At 39.2% G+C, this 17198-nt stretch overlaps 1 protein-coding gene across 3 annotated transcripts in view; it reads left to right on the top strand.

Annotated features, from left to right (window-relative positions):
- The window catches only part of ltbp2 (latent transforming growth factor beta binding protein 2), a 105126-nt gene that overhangs the window by 36372 nt on the left and 51556 nt on the right, over positions 1 to 17198 (top strand). For all 3 annotated transcript variants that reach the window (XM_023352519.1, XM_023352518.1, XM_023352520.1), the window contains exons 4-8: positions 5028 to 5287; positions 6623 to 6853; positions 10668 to 10874; positions 12907 to 13190; positions 14323 to 14425. In XM_023352519.1, the coding sequence (XP_023208287.1) occupies positions 5028 to 5287; positions 6623 to 6853; positions 10668 to 10874; positions 12907 to 13190; positions 14323 to 14425 (1085 nt within the window). The remainder of the gene's footprint in view (positions 1 to 5027; positions 5288 to 6622; positions 6854 to 10667; positions 10875 to 12906; positions 13191 to 14322; positions 14426 to 17198) is intronic.

Here is a 17198-nt window from a genome sequence, read left to right on the forward strand (position 1 = left end):
TATAAATGCTCAGTAGGAAGATTTCTTATATGGAACTTGATCTTCCTTATGCAATAAATATTCTACAGTTTTATTTTTTTTCAGTAGGAGTTCTAGGGCCTATGAAAGAAAAACAGGCCCAAGATATCACAGCCACAAAAATTAATAGTCTCAAGGCGCTTTTTCATATCTCCTTTGTTTTACACCAGAGTGTTTGTCCTTGAAAATATCACCCTTAGTCAAAACTGACCAACGAATCAGTTGCAGTTAAAGCTCACTTGTGTGAGGCAGTTATTTACTTTTATGTTTGTAATGGTAAGTTGAACAAAACCGGTTGTTTTTGCTCTGGCAAGTCTCCAAAACAATTGATTGGGATGAAGATAACATCTGTTTGTTGTTATGAAGACTTGGTGATCCTAATGCATCATTTCTTCTGAGTGGAACGGCACCGTTTGGTGCATTTTAGTATGCTATTTTGTTTCCACAGTAGAAATGGTCCATGTAACTAACTCATACTCCACTATTCCTGGGCCCCTTTCAGTTGTTGGTCCATAAGACAATGAGAGTCTACAGTGAATGTGGTGCTACTGGCGTCACACAACACAGTTCATGGCTCGTGACAAAAACAAGACATACTATTATGTTACTTATTTGTACCTGCATGATTCCACATTAGGTGTTAGGGTTCAACCCTGGAATTGAAAACACTTTATTGAATATGCTAGATTATAAACAAGTGTACCAAATCACTGGAAACAAGGCATGCCACTCTTTACTGCAGTTTTCTAACAGTGAGTTTTTTTTGTTTTTTTTTTGACAATTCTTATCATTCTTCGGCTGCTTGTGCAACTTTATTTTTCACAGTTTTAGTTCATTTAAGCTTTTAAACTATTGCTATGATTATAAATATCAGTAGCTCTTGGCAAGTAGCCGTTTTCTTAAACCTTATTTTTTAGAGTATTGAAGATAAATTCACATCAGTCTCAATTGACATGTTCTGTTGAGTTTCCTAATGAGGGACGGCAATTTTCTAATTAGATTTTGTTAAAACCTCAGAGAAATACTAAAGGGGCATTATATATGGCAAACATTCAGCTGTGCAAAAGCCTAGGTAGACCTAGTACCGGCTTTGAGACACAGCTCCTCCTCTGAGTTGCAGCCTCGCAGAGTATCCCTCTCTCACAACTTCCCCACTGAGCTCCTTCAGACTAGCATCTATTAGCAAACACCTAGTGGAACTGGCCATCAGCTGAGCTCATTATCCAAACTGCTTATCAGTGCAATGCTGGTAAAAATGTTGTTAAAGTGTTAATAGAGGAGCACTGTTATGATGACTTCAGAAAGAGCTAGAATTTTTAAAGAGACAGAAGCCCAATTTCGAGGCGTTAAATTATGAAGTCAATTTTCTTTTAAGTCATATTCGATAGTAATAGCATTTGTATAGCAACTGAAGGTAAGATAGTTACTTGATTGTGCTGTTTAAGTGCCTGGAAAGAACACGGTACTGCCCCTTTCAGTCATGATTCACTATTTTATGATTCAACCATCAAAAAACATATAAAATACTTGAGTAACTTTAGAGAGAATTTAGTAGAGAATTTATCAGTAGTGTCACTGACTTGGCCAAGGGTGATTTAAAAAAAAACAAGTTCTAACATAATTATTTTTTTTTCCCAATTGGAAAAGTACTCAAGTCAAAGATTGGATTTCTATAAATTTTTTCATGATAGATTTAACTGCTACAATAAAAGGAGAATGTATTAAAAGACATTACTTTGTTCTGCCCTGCCCAAAGGTTGAACGGAGAGGTAAAATGTCAAGTCAAAAGTATTTTTTGTGCAGATGTAGAAAATAAGCCTGTGTCTCAGCAAGTCTGTCGTTTTCAGCACAGTATCTTCATTTTATTCACCCAGAAAATCTAGCTTCAGTTAGAGGTATATTCCTGGAGGACATGGTCCATATTGACAAAATACTAAAGCAAAACTTGTTTTAATGATTAGTTTCTGACTAAATTGTTCCTCTCCTTAAAGTGAACTTTAAATTATTGTGAAGATAAAAGTAATTATCTACACATTAAAGCCCTCAAGAGAAATCTGAAGCCTTTGGGAGTGGCTATTGGAGTTTTATGAGGCTTTCGAGTTCCTCAAGGAAAAGGGAAAATAGGGAAATTGCTTCAAATTAGATCATGCTGCAGGGATCATGTTTGTGGTTGAGCTCATTAGATATGTTCTCACATCTCCCACCCAGTGTTATAAAGCTCGAAATAAATGTGATCACAGCAGTAATACTTTCAGCATATGGAAAACTGCAACACTCCACATGTGGGACTCCCCTCTTACATATATCATCAGTTTTACAACTTCTTTTTAATTGTGTTCAGGCTTGTAGCACTTAATAGGTAAAATCATTTACTTGACAAGAAATGTGTTAAAAAAACATGAAAGAGTAAACACAAACAACGTAGAGGAAAACTCAGAAACAGTGGATAACACAATTTTTACCTAAGACAAGAGGAGAAAAAATTACTTTACTCATTTGTTTTAGAGTTTAAAAAAGTAAAGATTTATATGAAGATTTTTCCATTGAGAATAAAAACTTTCTTAGAATAATAGCTTGAAAAGCTAGCCAAATAGCACCCTATGAACCTTACATAATTCTCAGTGGAGTGCAGAGTCTGCCTGGAATTCTTCTCTGTAGCAAATTGTCATTTGTGATCAAAAAAATTGGAATTTGAAACATCATATTTCTGGAAGCATTGAAATAGATTTTTAAAATAAAAAATCTCATTCTGACAGTTATCTGTATATCAAAGTTTTTACAATTTTGACTATAATAACCTAGCCATGCACAGTGATTGTGCAAGATTCATTTTTCTCCACAAAACCAGTCCCTGTTTTAATAATTATGTATAGTAATGTAGTCCTCAAAACATTATTATAATGACACACTCGTTCTTACCAGCCACTTTAAGCTAATGAAACCCAAGTTGAAGGGAAGTTCTAATTTTGACATGTAATCACAATGCATCCCCAGTAAAATGGTCTCCTTTATTTGGCCTGGACCAAGAGAAAAACAGTTGCAGCTCAAGCTAATTACATAAATGTAGAAGACGTTTTGTACCAACTGAGGACACAAAAAGTGAAAAACAGAGCACCCAAAAGAGCAGCAGCAGTAGCAATTGAAGGCGGCGAGTCGGAAAGAGCAGAAGCTTCTTAAAGAGACAGTGGCCCAATTTCAAGGCTTTAAAGTCAAATGCCTTTGAAGTCATATTTGATACATACAGCATTTTCATAACAATTGAAGATAACATAGTTACTTGACTGTCCTGTAAAATGGCTCTGTGTGCCTGGAAAATAATATAAAGACTTACATTTATAGGTTTTATTACTTTAAAAAATTAATTATGCCCTTTTAAAAGGGCACATTGGTTGGTTTTACACAACCAATTTGATATTTAAGTGTCTTAGATAATCCTTGTGACGAAATATGTAGGTGGACAACATCATCATATCCCTACTCCCGTTTCCCTGCTTGCCCTCTGATCAAAAGTCTGGGTGGACAATGATGAGCTCATGCTGTGAGGAAGTGACTTTGTCATTTGAATGCGTCTGAGTCGGAAGAAGCAACATCTGGCTAAGCCTAGGAAGCGAGGCAGGATGCTTGCAGGCCAGGTGTCAGCATTAGCAATGGAACTGAGCCAACCATAACTTGGATTGGAAACTGTATCTGGGTTTTGTATATCTGTCCATCCTTTTACCACCATAACATCAGAGCCTCTTGTTTCCTTGTCATTCTAAACGCCTAGGACCCAGCCTTTAGACTCAGCATCTGGGTGAGCAGCTGGCAGCTGTGTGTGCTGCCTGGAGTCTTTTGAAATGATGACGTGACAGACCATTATCAAATGTTTGCCTCCTTTTCCCCCCTTTTCATTTGGTGCCCTGTCCTTATTATCAGCAGGAATGTACTCTGTAAAAAAGAGAGACTTGCACAGGCTTGTGCACAGCTGGGACAGGGTGTGTGGGCATGTGTGCGTGTGTTTACTTTTGTTTTTGCAATTGTGTGGGCATGTGGATATTTGTGTCCAATATGCTTATTGCCAGAAAATTGCTTTGTGTCTGTAGTGCAACTGAACGTATTCACGTTGTAAATATTTAATTTGTGGCTTCATAACCACATGTAATAAAGTAATGAATAGCTTATATCCTCACTTGGGCTTTGATTACAACCTTAAGTAGCTTGTAAGATCGCAGGTGTGCTTTGTGGACCGGCTCCTCTGATCTGTCCGGCAGGGTTTGTTTTTGTCTCACTCTATCTGTCAGGGCAGATCACTGTGATCCAGATGTTTTGGCGTGGGCGGAACCCAGCATTCCACAATCAATCCTAAACTCCAGGTAGACCTGTCTGCCTCCTCCTTTCAGGTCACATGAACTCGATCTTCGAAGATCTGCAACTGACCCAAAATCAGATGCTCACTGGGAGACAATGTGCCCTTTTCGGGCATGGTTTGACTCAGTTCATCGACCCTTGCTTTAATACTTCCTCCACTCCAGTGGAAGTTTCAGGACGTTCCTTTTTAGGTGGCCACAGGAGTTCCTAATCTAGACAAGCATACCCTAGGGGTGATGGAAAGATCTAATCCAGACACCTTTTTAGATGCATAAGTACATACACAGACAAAGTGGGAGTAGTAATTATTTTCCCTGTTGGCTGTCTGATACGGTGTACTGTCTAGTCTTGCGAAATGTTGTTACTGTCTAGCCGAGTCTCAGTGATTGGTGGGGCTCTTTGCAGCAGATGTCCTGTGAGCTTAAGGAATTTTATGGTGTTATTAAATTCATTAAAATAAAAGAGCCTTAAATCTGTTTTACCTCATCTATAAAATCAGTTTGACAAATCTATGACCTATACAGCATCTCTCAAGAGTTCATTTAATTTGATTTCACAGTGATCAACATACAATACGTTTTGATGGGTGTGTCTTCTTTCACTGTGTTTATTTGTTGGAAGTTAATCAGAGTTTTTTTCTGTTTTGATTATGTGATCTGCAGAACCCAAGCAAGACGAGGACCTGCGTACTCCTCGCCTCAGCAGAGTGGGACCTCCCGTACCGTGAAGCGTTATCCATCGTCCTCTGAGCCCATAACCTCCAATGCCCTGCCCAACGGCAACGGCTTTGCAAACGGCCACAGCAGTGAGAACAGAAACTGGTACTCACACAGGAACAGACAAAGCAACACCCCATCCCTTAACGGTCAAAGGTCTCCTAGTGATAGCCAGGGACAGTTCAACAATGTGTTGCATCCAGCAGGTAAGAACAAGAAACTAATCATTTCTACACCATTTCTGTTCTAAGAATATTTCTTTTTAGATTTCCTATTTTACCGGGTCATTAATTATCAGAAAAAGAAGCAACATCACAATGTATGTGTAAGACACAGGGGAGATGTTTTAGAAGAAAAACTAAAAGATCACAGAGTCAGCATTTTAAACTGTCTATTGCAGCTCATGTTTTTATTAGAGTGATGAGAGCTGTTTGCATGAATAAAACAGCAGCCTCAGTTGTATTCCCTTGATGATGGAGATTCTTACCTTAACTGTGACATTTGCAAAAGCTTTCAATCATTTCCAAATTCATCAGAAATCCTATAGACACTGCTTGAAAGCTCCAAAGGTTAAATTAGAGCAATTTTGCTGAAATATGTTCAGCCTTCCTGTTATCTATTAAGAATATTACTCTGTCTTGCTGCCAGAACATCTAGACATCTCACAGAAAAAGCTTTTTAAAAATGCTTTTTCTGATTTCATTTTAGATATCTTACTTAAAATAGTCTTCCTCACTTAGAGTTCTCAAGGAAGAGTGTTACTGTCAACAGGGCAGCTCTTAATAGATTAGATTTTCTAAGTTTCCAACAGGCTAGCGCAAATTGAGCTAAAAATCATCTTATTCTAGTCTCCAGGCAACTTTTATAAGACAAACACTCTCTCATAAACTGGAATACAGTACACAGCATCAGCCACAGAGGCTAATGCCACAAGCCCATTTGCCTCTGTGGTCTGCAGGACTCAGGCAGATGTTTTATATCATTGCTGCATTCATTGTATATCTTTGCACTAACCTCTCTGTAATAACAAGCAATGATCTCTAGTGCTTCTTCTTGCAGCAGAAACATTTTGACCTTATTATTTCTACTTTTTACTCCCAAATATGTTATCCAGTGCAAACAGCTGTCTGAAGATCTGGCTTCTGTTCTTTTTTCTTGTTTTGTGCCAGGTCTGCGGCTGTTGAGCATATTCCCACCATTACACCATGTTCACATGCACTTACTCTCTCTTTGTCTCCATAACACATACACACATCCACAACACCTTCTCCTAAAGATAAAGTGCTTTGGAGCCTTGCCCAACACCTAGCAGTTCTCTCCTCCAGCCCCTTTCCCCGGCTTGTGCCACATTGCTCATTTGGCTGTAGCGTGCCACTAGCCGACCGTCAGCACACACCCTTATGCACTTAAAAACCGTCTGTTCGCCTGGATGAAGAGTGTGTCACTGTGAGGCTGGAGTGGAGGAAAGATGCAGCTCTTCTTAAGCCCATTTCGTCTCCTGTTGCTGCTTCTTCTCAAGAATATGTGCTCATGTCTTCCAGGGGCTAACCTCACCTCCAACCTTGACCGGATTAAGATTGTCTTCACACCTATGCTCTGCCGAAGGGTGTGCAGTGGCGGGCACTGCTACAACAGCTGCGAGAAGGGAGATGTTACCACTGTATACAGCGACAACTCGCAGCAGCAGCAGCAGCAGCAGCAGCAGCAGCAGCAGCAGCAGCAGCAGCAGCAGCAGCAACAACAACAGCCAAAGAACCAAGGCTTCAGACTCTGTAAGTTTTGAATCCCGGCCCTCAACTCCCGCTTCTCTTCTCCCTCATATGCATGTTTTATTTTGGGGGGGGGGTTGTTGCTTTTTTTTGCCTACTCAGTGTCTCTTTTGTTTACTTTCCATTTCCCACACACTTTACATGTGTCTCCATTCTGATATCTCATTCCTCTTTTATGAGGTGAGCTTGACAAAATGGATTCCCAGTAGCATGCTGTCTATTCTGAACACTAAGCTCAAAGAACAAGGAGAGTGGTGTAGATTAAACTTGAGCTCTAAATTAAAAACTTACTCTAAAGGAGGGAAAAAAACAAAAGCAGTAGAAAAGCACTGTAAAATGGGGCTAATCTCTCTTCATAGACACACACGTGGAGTTGGTGGTCCCACGCTCCCAGCACTTAGCCCCATCTCTTTGTGGTTTGCACCTTGTGGTTGGCCCTGCTGTTAACCATTTAACGTGCTCCCTGGGAGAGCAGAAGCGAGTGAAAGAATCGACGGAGAGGCAGAAGGAGAGAAAGAGTAGCAGCATGAACAGGATTTTATGGGGATTACATTAAACCTGCCATTTATCCAGAGGGCTTTGCTCCAAATTCACACAGAACAGTGTCCATAGGAAGGGAGGGGGTGGTCAGTGCCAGGGCAAGGGGGACCCAACCCCTACATGCTTCTTGTTTTTTTCATCAGTTTTAGGGATCTAGCTAAGAATAATTAATAGGGGGAGATTAGTTGAAAAAGCTGTTTGTGTCTCAGACAAGTGGTATTTTTATTTGTGCCACATCAGAAGTTTCTCAGTTCAATTGTTTTTTTGTTTTTTTTGTTTTGTTTTATGAGTATGCAGTCATCTGGGAATTGGTACACCCATGTGTTGACTAGGTGTCTCTTGATTGATCTTGAGAATAGTGAGAGTATCTTGCGTGCTATGTCCAACACTGCCCTGCATTTTATCTCTCGATTTTTTTATTTTAATTGGTTGGAGGAGGAGAGGAGCACATACTTTATGTTTTACTCACCAATTTCAGTGTATTTAATCAAGATTTTGTGTGATAGATCAACACACAGTTGTGCATTGTGAAATCTGATAAGTGAGTTTATTGTATGTCTCTACTAGGTTCGCACATTATAGAATGACATTTTGCTCATTTCTGTTTGCAAAAATTGCTTAATCCCAGTCAGATTAAATGGAGCACATCTCTAAACATTAGATTTCAAGTCTTTCCATGGATTCACTATTATATTTAAGCATATTTATGGTGCATTGACATATTGGGGTCAGTGTCCTGCTGGAAGGTGAACCTTCACCCCAGTTTCAAGTTTCTAGCATCCTCAACCAAGTTTTCTTCTAATACTGCCCAGTATTTAGATCCATCTCCCGTCTTTTCTGTATTAATCAGTTTACCTGACCCCTAGCTGAAGAAAAACATCCCCACACAGGATCTTGCTGCTCCGTTTTTTTATGATAGTGATTGTTTGGTTAAGAGGATGTATGATTAGTTTTAGTCTTATCTGACAAGATCACCTTCTTCCACAGGTTTACTGTGTCTTCTAAGTGGTTTGTTGCAAATTTCCAATGGCTTTCGTTAAACAATAGCTTTTTTCTTTCCACTCTTCCATGGAATCCAGATGTATTTGGGTCACTGCTAATGGTTCTCCTATCAACAGATTTGTCTGCCTGAACAGCTTTGCATATCGATGATTTCCTCTCCTTTCCCATCCTGTCAGTTCAGGTCGATGGGCTTGTCTTGGTATGCTTACAGAGATGTCATACTTATTCCATTATCAGATGATGGATTAAACAGTGCTATTTTATAGACTAACCTCCCTTTAACCTCCTCCATAACTTGATCCCTCACCTTTCTGGTTGGTTCGTTTGTCTTCATGAGCTACTTATTCACTAGTGTTCTCTAGACTTTCGACCTTTGAGGTCTTCACAGAACAGCTTTAATTATAATGAGGTGAAATTGCACACAGGTGTCCACCTGAAATCAATTGGTTACACTTTTGTTCATTGGTATCATTGACAAGGGGACTGAATATAAATGCGCATAGCAGCTTTTTTAAAAGTATTTTTAGTTGTTCAAAAATAAAGAAGAAAGAAAACCATGAACATTTTTCCATTAATTTCCCAATTATGGACTACCTTGTGCTGGTCTAACATAAAATCGGAAAGAAGGAGTTTTAAAAATAGTAAATAGATCAATGTCTATTAAGGGTTTTGCAATGTGTTTAATTTATGCAAACAGGTAGCAGTAAACCAGTCCTTAATTTAAAATCTTAACTGCAAATCTAGCTGGCTTATGAAGTATAAACAGGTTGTTGCTGTAGATTTACATCCCCATTAAGAGGATTATAGAATAAGGCATGGATATTCCAAACACTTTTATCAGAAACTTAAAATATTACATTCCCCACACCTCTGCAACCTCCCTCAACAGTGTGCTTATATCCGCCCTTGCCGAATTTCCAGAAATCACCTCTGATTACATAAAGGCACGTGTGAAAAGACCATAAGCTCAAATGCTGTAATTCCTTGGGGTGTGCATGGATGTCCAGGAATGTCAACTATTTCATCTTGTTATGTTTAATGCATGGTGCAGTAAACTCTGCTTGCACAATTACAACAAGCTTTCTTGATTCACTCCCTTTTCTCTCCGGAGAATCTGGTTGTAAAGTGAAAAGTGTTTTTGTTTAGAGACTCCTGAATGGTCAGACAGAGTCGTCAGCACTATGTTGGTCCAAAAATAGTTAATGTCAGGCTGGAACTGGTCTGAGACAGAGCAGCACAAACACATTGACTTTTAATGGACTCCTTTAGCTGATAATTTGGCCAGCATGTTGAATCGCAGGAGGCCTTCCTGTGTGTCTGACCTGCTTTAGCCTTAACGTCTGGCTCTTTTTTTGACTGTTGTGAATTTCCTATCACTATGTTCCTTTTGTTACTTTTTTCTGTCGTTTTGTTTAAACATTTCATTCTAAGCCCTGATATTTGTTGATATTTTTCTGTTTTTATGCCATTTCCCGCTCTTGGATATCCCTACAGTGTCACTGCTGTTAATGTTGGTTGACAGGGAGCTCATTTCCCTGCATGCCATCAAGACTGTCCAGACTCTCTACAGTCCCCGTTTACACCTTGTTAATGTGGGACTGTCTGCCTCAAAGAGACAGAGAGGATGCAGTTCACAGCAGGATTCTGCCGCAATGAGGCTCTTTCATCTCGTAATATGTGGATACAGTCCTTAAAGGAGACCCACAGATTTCCTTAATGGAGAACTGAAAAATGTCCCTTTTACAATTATTTATATCTTGATATGTTCTTTGTTCATTATGGATGAATAGATTTTTAAATTTTGACTCTTTGATGTTTTAATGTTGTGTCAGAGCAAATCTGTAGGTGGGAGCATGTCTGGGTATGCAGAAGGTTTACCAGGCACCCCTACCTTAAGCCAAAAGACAAACGTGTTTGAGAAAGCAGCACATCTGGCAAGTGCAGGATTTTTTTTTCTCTTCATGAAGAATTGCAACCAATAAATCAAACTGGAGACAGAGTATTATTCAGAATCCTATACGAAAGGAGAGGCATGAAAGACAAAGTTGAAATTTAAAAAATGTCTCCTGAAATGAGGCGCCTGGTGGGAAACAGCATGACTACTGCCTACTGTTTGCAAACAAATCCTACCAAGTGGAAATCTTCTTAACATGCCCTTCCTATTAGTTCTGCCCCTTCTCTTTCTTATTACCTAATCTTTGTGGTTGAAAATCATCCAATTAAAATTTGGGGTGTTGTAATTTCCTGTCATTCACTTTGTGCTCCTTCTCTGCAGTCTTCTGTCAAATCCCCTGCATGAACGGAGGCCGATGCATTGGCAGGGACTTGTGTTGGTGCCCATCGAATTCAACGGGGAAATTTTGCCACCTACCAGCACCACCACCTCCCAGACCCACTCCTCACAGTCGCAAGGATGCAACCCACCAGGCAGCGAAATCACCATCCCATTCCATGTACACTTTGCCACTCTCCAATCAGCATGGTAAACATACTTTGAAAAACGGGACAGTGTGTTCTATTTGAATTTATTTTAAGATGGACTTCAAAGAAATAGTTTTGAATCTTTTAAGCAAGAGTCTGTTTAAAGATTATGACCAGTTGATATGTAGTAGTAGACTAGTCTCTTGGCATCTGTTTAGTGGGATTACAGTTTGTCTCGGAGGCTCAATAAACATCTCGTTTGAACAGGACTGATACCGAGGCTGTTATTGTCTTATAACAAATTTACTCTCTAAGCATCATAGCTTTATTGTGAACTCTACAGTATGAACATTTAATGCAATATCACATCTGCATTGGTTGGCATTTAGAGAGAACATAATGGTTCTTTCCATGGGAGTTGAAGGAGGATAGCAGTGAGACACCTACTGTAAAAATATAAAATATTTCTAGTCAAAGTAACTCTTAATAAATGGAGATAAGAAGCAAAACTTTGATAGCAGTTGAAGATAATTATATTTCTAACACTGCCTCATGTTTAATTAGAACAATTAATCTGACTTGAAACACTTTCTTGTTTATAATTGTCCAGTTCAAATCAAGTTATGGCTAAGATGAAAACTTTCCTTGGTGATTTTCACCATTAGCACTGAGAGGATCACTAACTGTAACATCAAGAAGCGACTGAGCGATGTACTGACAAATAGCTCAAAGGGAATTTGCTATTTCAACGTAAAGAAAGTCAAGTCAAGAAATACCTTTTTTGAAAGATTGGTACCATTTTCAAGTTTATCAAAATTAACTGTAACAACAATGAGATACTGAGAAAAGCAACACCACTATTTTACATTTTCCAACAGATAAAGTCAAGAAGACATTTTAGCTGTATTTTTAAAAACTGTTTTAACTAACTTATTTATCTAACTCTTACTGTATTTTCTATTTTGTAAACATTCGTTGCCTTAGAACCATTCAACTTGTTGTAATGTCACTGAAAATGCCCAGCCACACAGGGCTATGGCATCTGGACCAGTCGCCTTCAGCCCAATATCTGATCCAGGAATGACATCAGTCTGGGGTGCAATATAATATTGGATCAATTCAGTTGTATCTCGACTATGATCAGTAAGTTTGACGCAAACACTTCTCTTTTAAATTCTCGGAGGGCTCAATTTTGATTTTCAGCACTGTTTATAGTGCGGAGCTCTGCTTCTGTGGGACAGCTGTGGAGGCCAGACTCTATTTTAAGCAAATGAACTAATGGATGACTCAGTGGAAGTCCTCACATAGTTTGGATAAGGCTTCTTTTATCATAACAGCAGTGGTTATCACTAACAGAGCTGAGACATTGTGATCTTTTAGTATAAAGATTTGCTTCTTCACTATCCCCCCTTTGGAGTTAGGAGTTTGTTTTTTTTCCCCAGTTAATAATGTTATCTCTGTTGGTATCTCTATCTGCTGAACAGTAAATAGAAGCATATTAAGTTAATTAAAGAGACAAATGTCCATGTTGTTTTGTCACTGCACATAAATTTTCCATTTTGTGTATGTGCTTATTCAAACAGAGGCAGAGGCTTGTTAGGGACGCTTGATAAAATCTGCGTCTTTTACTTGGACGTTGCACTCTGTCTGGAAGATTATGATTTATGAGAGTGGGTCAGGATTCTGGGAAAAAACCCTGGCACTCCCTGAAGATAGATGCTTCCCCTCCTGTCAGAAAGACAAAAGGGCTCGTTCTAGACATTGCAACATCTTCTAAACTCTACAGTAAATCTGTTTTTGGTATTTAAATTGATTTGATTTAAACCAGAAAATCCCAAACTCTTTGTGTTCTCCTTGTGGCATAGTTGTTCACTGCCAGAAATTCTCAGTCTACTCTAGATCTCATAATTTGCAGATGAAGCTAGTGTTTGTTGAACAAGTTTGTGGTCGATGTTAGCTGATAGCTCAAAAATTGGAGAATGTAAATACAAGTGGTATGCTTTGGATGTTTATGCTTCTACGTATAATATTGTACATTTTAAAATGTAAACTATCCAATGTTTTGTGTAAACCCTGGGAATCTCTGTCCCAAGTGTCTCTCCACCCATCGCTGGTGAACGTCCACATACAACACCCGCCAGAGGCTGAGGTCCAGGTTCACCAAGTAGCTCGAGTCCAGCCTGGACAGAGACCAGCCACCACAGATGGGGCTCATTCTGTCCAGCAACGTTCCCAGCCTGGAAACGGACATGAACACACCAGTGAACATAACGGCAGACTCACACACGGCAATGGCCACTGGAATGGCCACAGTACAACTTCCATCCTCCAGAATGGACATGTTGGCAGATGCTTTCAGGAAACAGTAGATGGACAGGTATTATGTTAAGCCTTAGAAAAGCAGTGTTTAAACTGTCATCACTTAGTCATCTTGGAGCATTACCCTCATGTTGCAGAGGACAGAGGAGAAAAGTGATTTTATTTTCACGTTTTTTTGCATTCTCTGAGATCTGTTGTATGAAAAAGAAAAATAACCCATGAGAATGATTTATTTTGGTTATCAAGGTCTTATGTACACTGGCCAATAACTTGGTAGAGAGAAGACGGCTTGAACTTTGTCCTTCTCTTTCTTCTCTTTGGTCCTCCTTTGCATCCATGAAACCTTCGTTAGCTAAGAATGAGAACAGCTAATGATCAAACAACCTTTTGTAACAATGGTGGGAATTATTACCATTAGATATAGCCAATGTTGTTAGAATTGATCAATTATTGAATTTTATGTTAACCATTTAATATGCCTGGCTAAAATTTACACAACTTTACTGGCTCATATTTAATGCCCTTCAAAATCTATTTTAAGGCTTACAATAAGAATAAAGTATGGAAATGGCAAATGTAACCCAGATAAGAAAAGTATATGCATCACTATCACTATCTTTTGTGATGGCTAGTATAGCATTTATTCACTTTGATGCTCTTTGCTTTTAGTTATGCAGTTGCAACAAAGTATTGGTCCATAATGGAGTTGATTTTTCCCCCCAGTATTAGATCCCATTTTCTCTAATTGGGTTTAATGGGAGCTTGAAATTGAACTTTAAAGTCATAATGTCAAAAAAGAAGCAGAATCTGGGCATAAAAGAAGCATAAAAAAGCATTTGAATAAAGTTTTCCCCTTCTTTCTGCCAGAAAGAAATCATGTTTCCCAAAGGAAATCTTCCATGTTACATCACAGGTATTAGCTAAAAATTTAATAATTACAGTTTGGGAGTCTCTCTTTTTTTTCACCAAATACCTTAATGAGGCACACAAAGAAGTTCACAGATGGCTTATACAGTATATCCAGTTTACTCTGAACTTGGAGAAATGTTTTCATCATGCATATTCTGAATCAGCTACACATATAACCCTGCCAGTGCACAAACACTCAGGCATAAATAATCACGCATGCTCATACATATGATCCTATCAAACTTAGCTCACAGATCTAACACAGCTGTATGTCATTGCAGTGTGGCAAACCTCTGCCAGGCCTAACCAAACAGGATGATTGCTGTGGAAGTGTGGGGGCGTCATGGGGTTTGAGCAAGTGCCAAAAGTGCCCAACCAAACCAGGTAATCCTTCAGTTTAGAATCAGTCAGAATGACAGTGTTTTCATTTTAGAGCTTGGTTATGTAACATGCTTAAATCTGATACGTAACCTGTTTTCTATACACTTTCTATATTCCTGTTTGTTTTGCTTGTTTCTCTAGTTTTCAGAAATTAACTAACTATTTTTAATAAACTTTTCGATGCCAATGTCTATCCTTCATAATTGTTTATCAAAACCCTTAATTTAATATAATGACTGATAATCGAGTTTAAGACTTAAGTTGAAAAAATAAAGCGGATATGTAGAGTTGCATTCTAAAGGCTCAAAACCTGACTCAAACTCGGGATCAGGGAGATGAGTCTGATAAATAACTTTGACTTTGACTTTTCATTCAGATGTTTCATTCTAAGCTTGAGCTTGTCCCTCAAGGACTAAAAACTTGTGTTGGATTTGTAGTTTAAAGACTTGACACTTGACTTGGACAAGATTAGAAACCACACTTGGACTTTCCACTGAAGACTGAAGACCTGACCTGAATTGACCCTTAATGTTTAAGGTTTGACTTAGACTTGCCACTGGAGGCTTGACTTGGTCTTACCCTTTAAAAATTGAGACGACTTGAACTTAACCATCGAAGATTTGAGACTTTACTTGGACTTCGGCCTCAGAGACTGGAGATCTTACTTTGATTTGGCTTTTAAATACTCATAACTTTACTTGGACTTGCCTCTTAAAAACATGAGATTTAATTTGGACTTGTCCATTGAAGACTTAAGTTTTGACATCAACCTGCCCTTCAAAGATGTGAAACGACTTGTAGTTACCCCTTCATGACTCAGGACTCATCTTTTATCTGTCATTTGAAAACTTTAGACTCTACTTGTATTTACTCTTTAAAAACAAATACTCAACTTTGAGTTGCACTTCCTCACCAGACTTAAGACTTGACTTGGTCTTCCCAGACTTGTGCCCCACATACTTGAAATTTGAGTTGGTCTTCACCCTGAAAAGACTGAAACTTGACTTTGACTTATTCTTGAAAGACTTAAGACATAATTTTTATTTCGCCTCTTAGAGTTGAGATTTGACTTGGATTTGGCCCTCAAAAGCTTGACATGAACCTGCCCCACAAAATCATTAGTCTTAATTTGGACTTACCCTTTATAGACTTTAGATTTGACTTGGACTTATACTTCGAAGACTTGAGACAAAAATTAACTTTGATGATCATACATAGAAAACAATCTTTCTGAGACCAGTTTCTCACTCTTGCATCCAGGGGTTCAACTGAAATGGTTTTCACTTTCATAAAACCAAACCCTGGCTGCAAATAAAAACACATTTAGCACACTGATGAGGCCCTGGCAGGCACACCACCCATCTTGTGGGCAGAAAGACCCAGTGTGGCCTTTAACAGTGAGGAAATGAAGGACTCTCCAACTCGAGCTGTGGTAGGTTTGAGGAAAAGCAGCTGGGTGGCTGCATGCCGGCAGGCTGGGTGGGTGGCAACTCTGTCCACATTAGACAAGGGCTGGCCACTCGGTCTGATAACTCCAAATGGCATTGGGATTCACTATTTGTCCTCGCACTGGAGATTCATTTGTCTTACAGTATTCTTAATCATATTATGGCAATGCCCACATACGCATCATGCCTGAACCTTGTTTGACTGGACCTTAATCAGAAGCAGATACACACTCTCTCAGTCTCCTCCATCAATAATAGATGTCTATCCGTTCCTTCTTGGCTCACCCTCAGCCTGCCTCATTCCCGTTCTTTCTGTGTCTTCAGTATGATCTCTTTTGGCTCCCAGATGTTTTCCTCTCCTCCTTCCTTTGATGTTTTGGGGGTGAAAAAAGAGCGAATACCCTGATTGCTCCTTTTTGTGGCTGTTTTTGGGGAGGTAACATGCTGTAGGCTGAGGGGTCACACGCAGGAAGACACATAAAGAATAAAGAGAATGTTAGAAAGAAAAAAATTAAGTCAAAATGAAGTCATGTACCATGTCCCAAAGGCCTCAAAGGAAAATTCAACATGATAAATACTTTGAATTTCCTTTCACTGTTGTTCTCAGTTTAGCGCTTGGATTTATTATTAAGCTCTAGTTCACTCTTCTCAGACTGATCAGGGGTTCTTCAGTAATTGTGTAGTTTGGACACTAGAGCAGCCTCTGAAAAATGATCGTATTCCTTTGTTTTTTTCACTCTGAGTGTGTCAGTTGTGAGCTTTTAGCATTGAGAGAAGTCTTATAGCCTTATACAAGCCTCATGCGTCTCCCATTGAGTATGTGATAATTATGCCATAAAAGCCCAGCTTGTGTCTAGGCGTGCAATGCTGCCATTGGCCGGTTTATTGCCAGTCGCAAAATGTACCACTGACTGAGGGCACATCATCTTTTTATACGCAAAGAAGATGCCGGTGTAAGCACAGTTTAATAGAGTTTGTGGATTTAGTTTTTCCTTCCTGTCTCCACATTAAAGTCAGCATATTTACGTGGGTTTCATTTGACCCACTGTTAGAAACTCATTGCTTCTGTTGTATTCTGGGTATGTCTGGGAAGTTTTGTACAAGCATTTCACTGCTCTTTATTATGAAGCAGGACATTATTCATCATTACAGAACAAGGATGTAATGTTGTAGTTGTGGCAATTGCTGTGGGTTTGTGTATGTGAAGGAGAGTGGTCATTCTGGAGGTAAGAATGCCAGTCTGTCCCGTCTTACTGGGAGACGAAGCCTTCAGGAGCCAGGACCTTTAAAAGTCACATGCTGAGGATTCCTGCAGTAATGAGATCCAG

Source organism: Xiphophorus maculatus, chromosome 19 (assembly GCF_002775205.1).
Source record: "Xiphophorus maculatus strain JP 163 A chromosome 19, X_maculatus-5.0-male, whole genome shotgun sequence".
In the NCBI taxonomy this organism is placed as follows: Eukaryota; Metazoa; Chordata; class Actinopteri; order Cyprinodontiformes; family Poeciliidae; genus Xiphophorus; species Xiphophorus maculatus.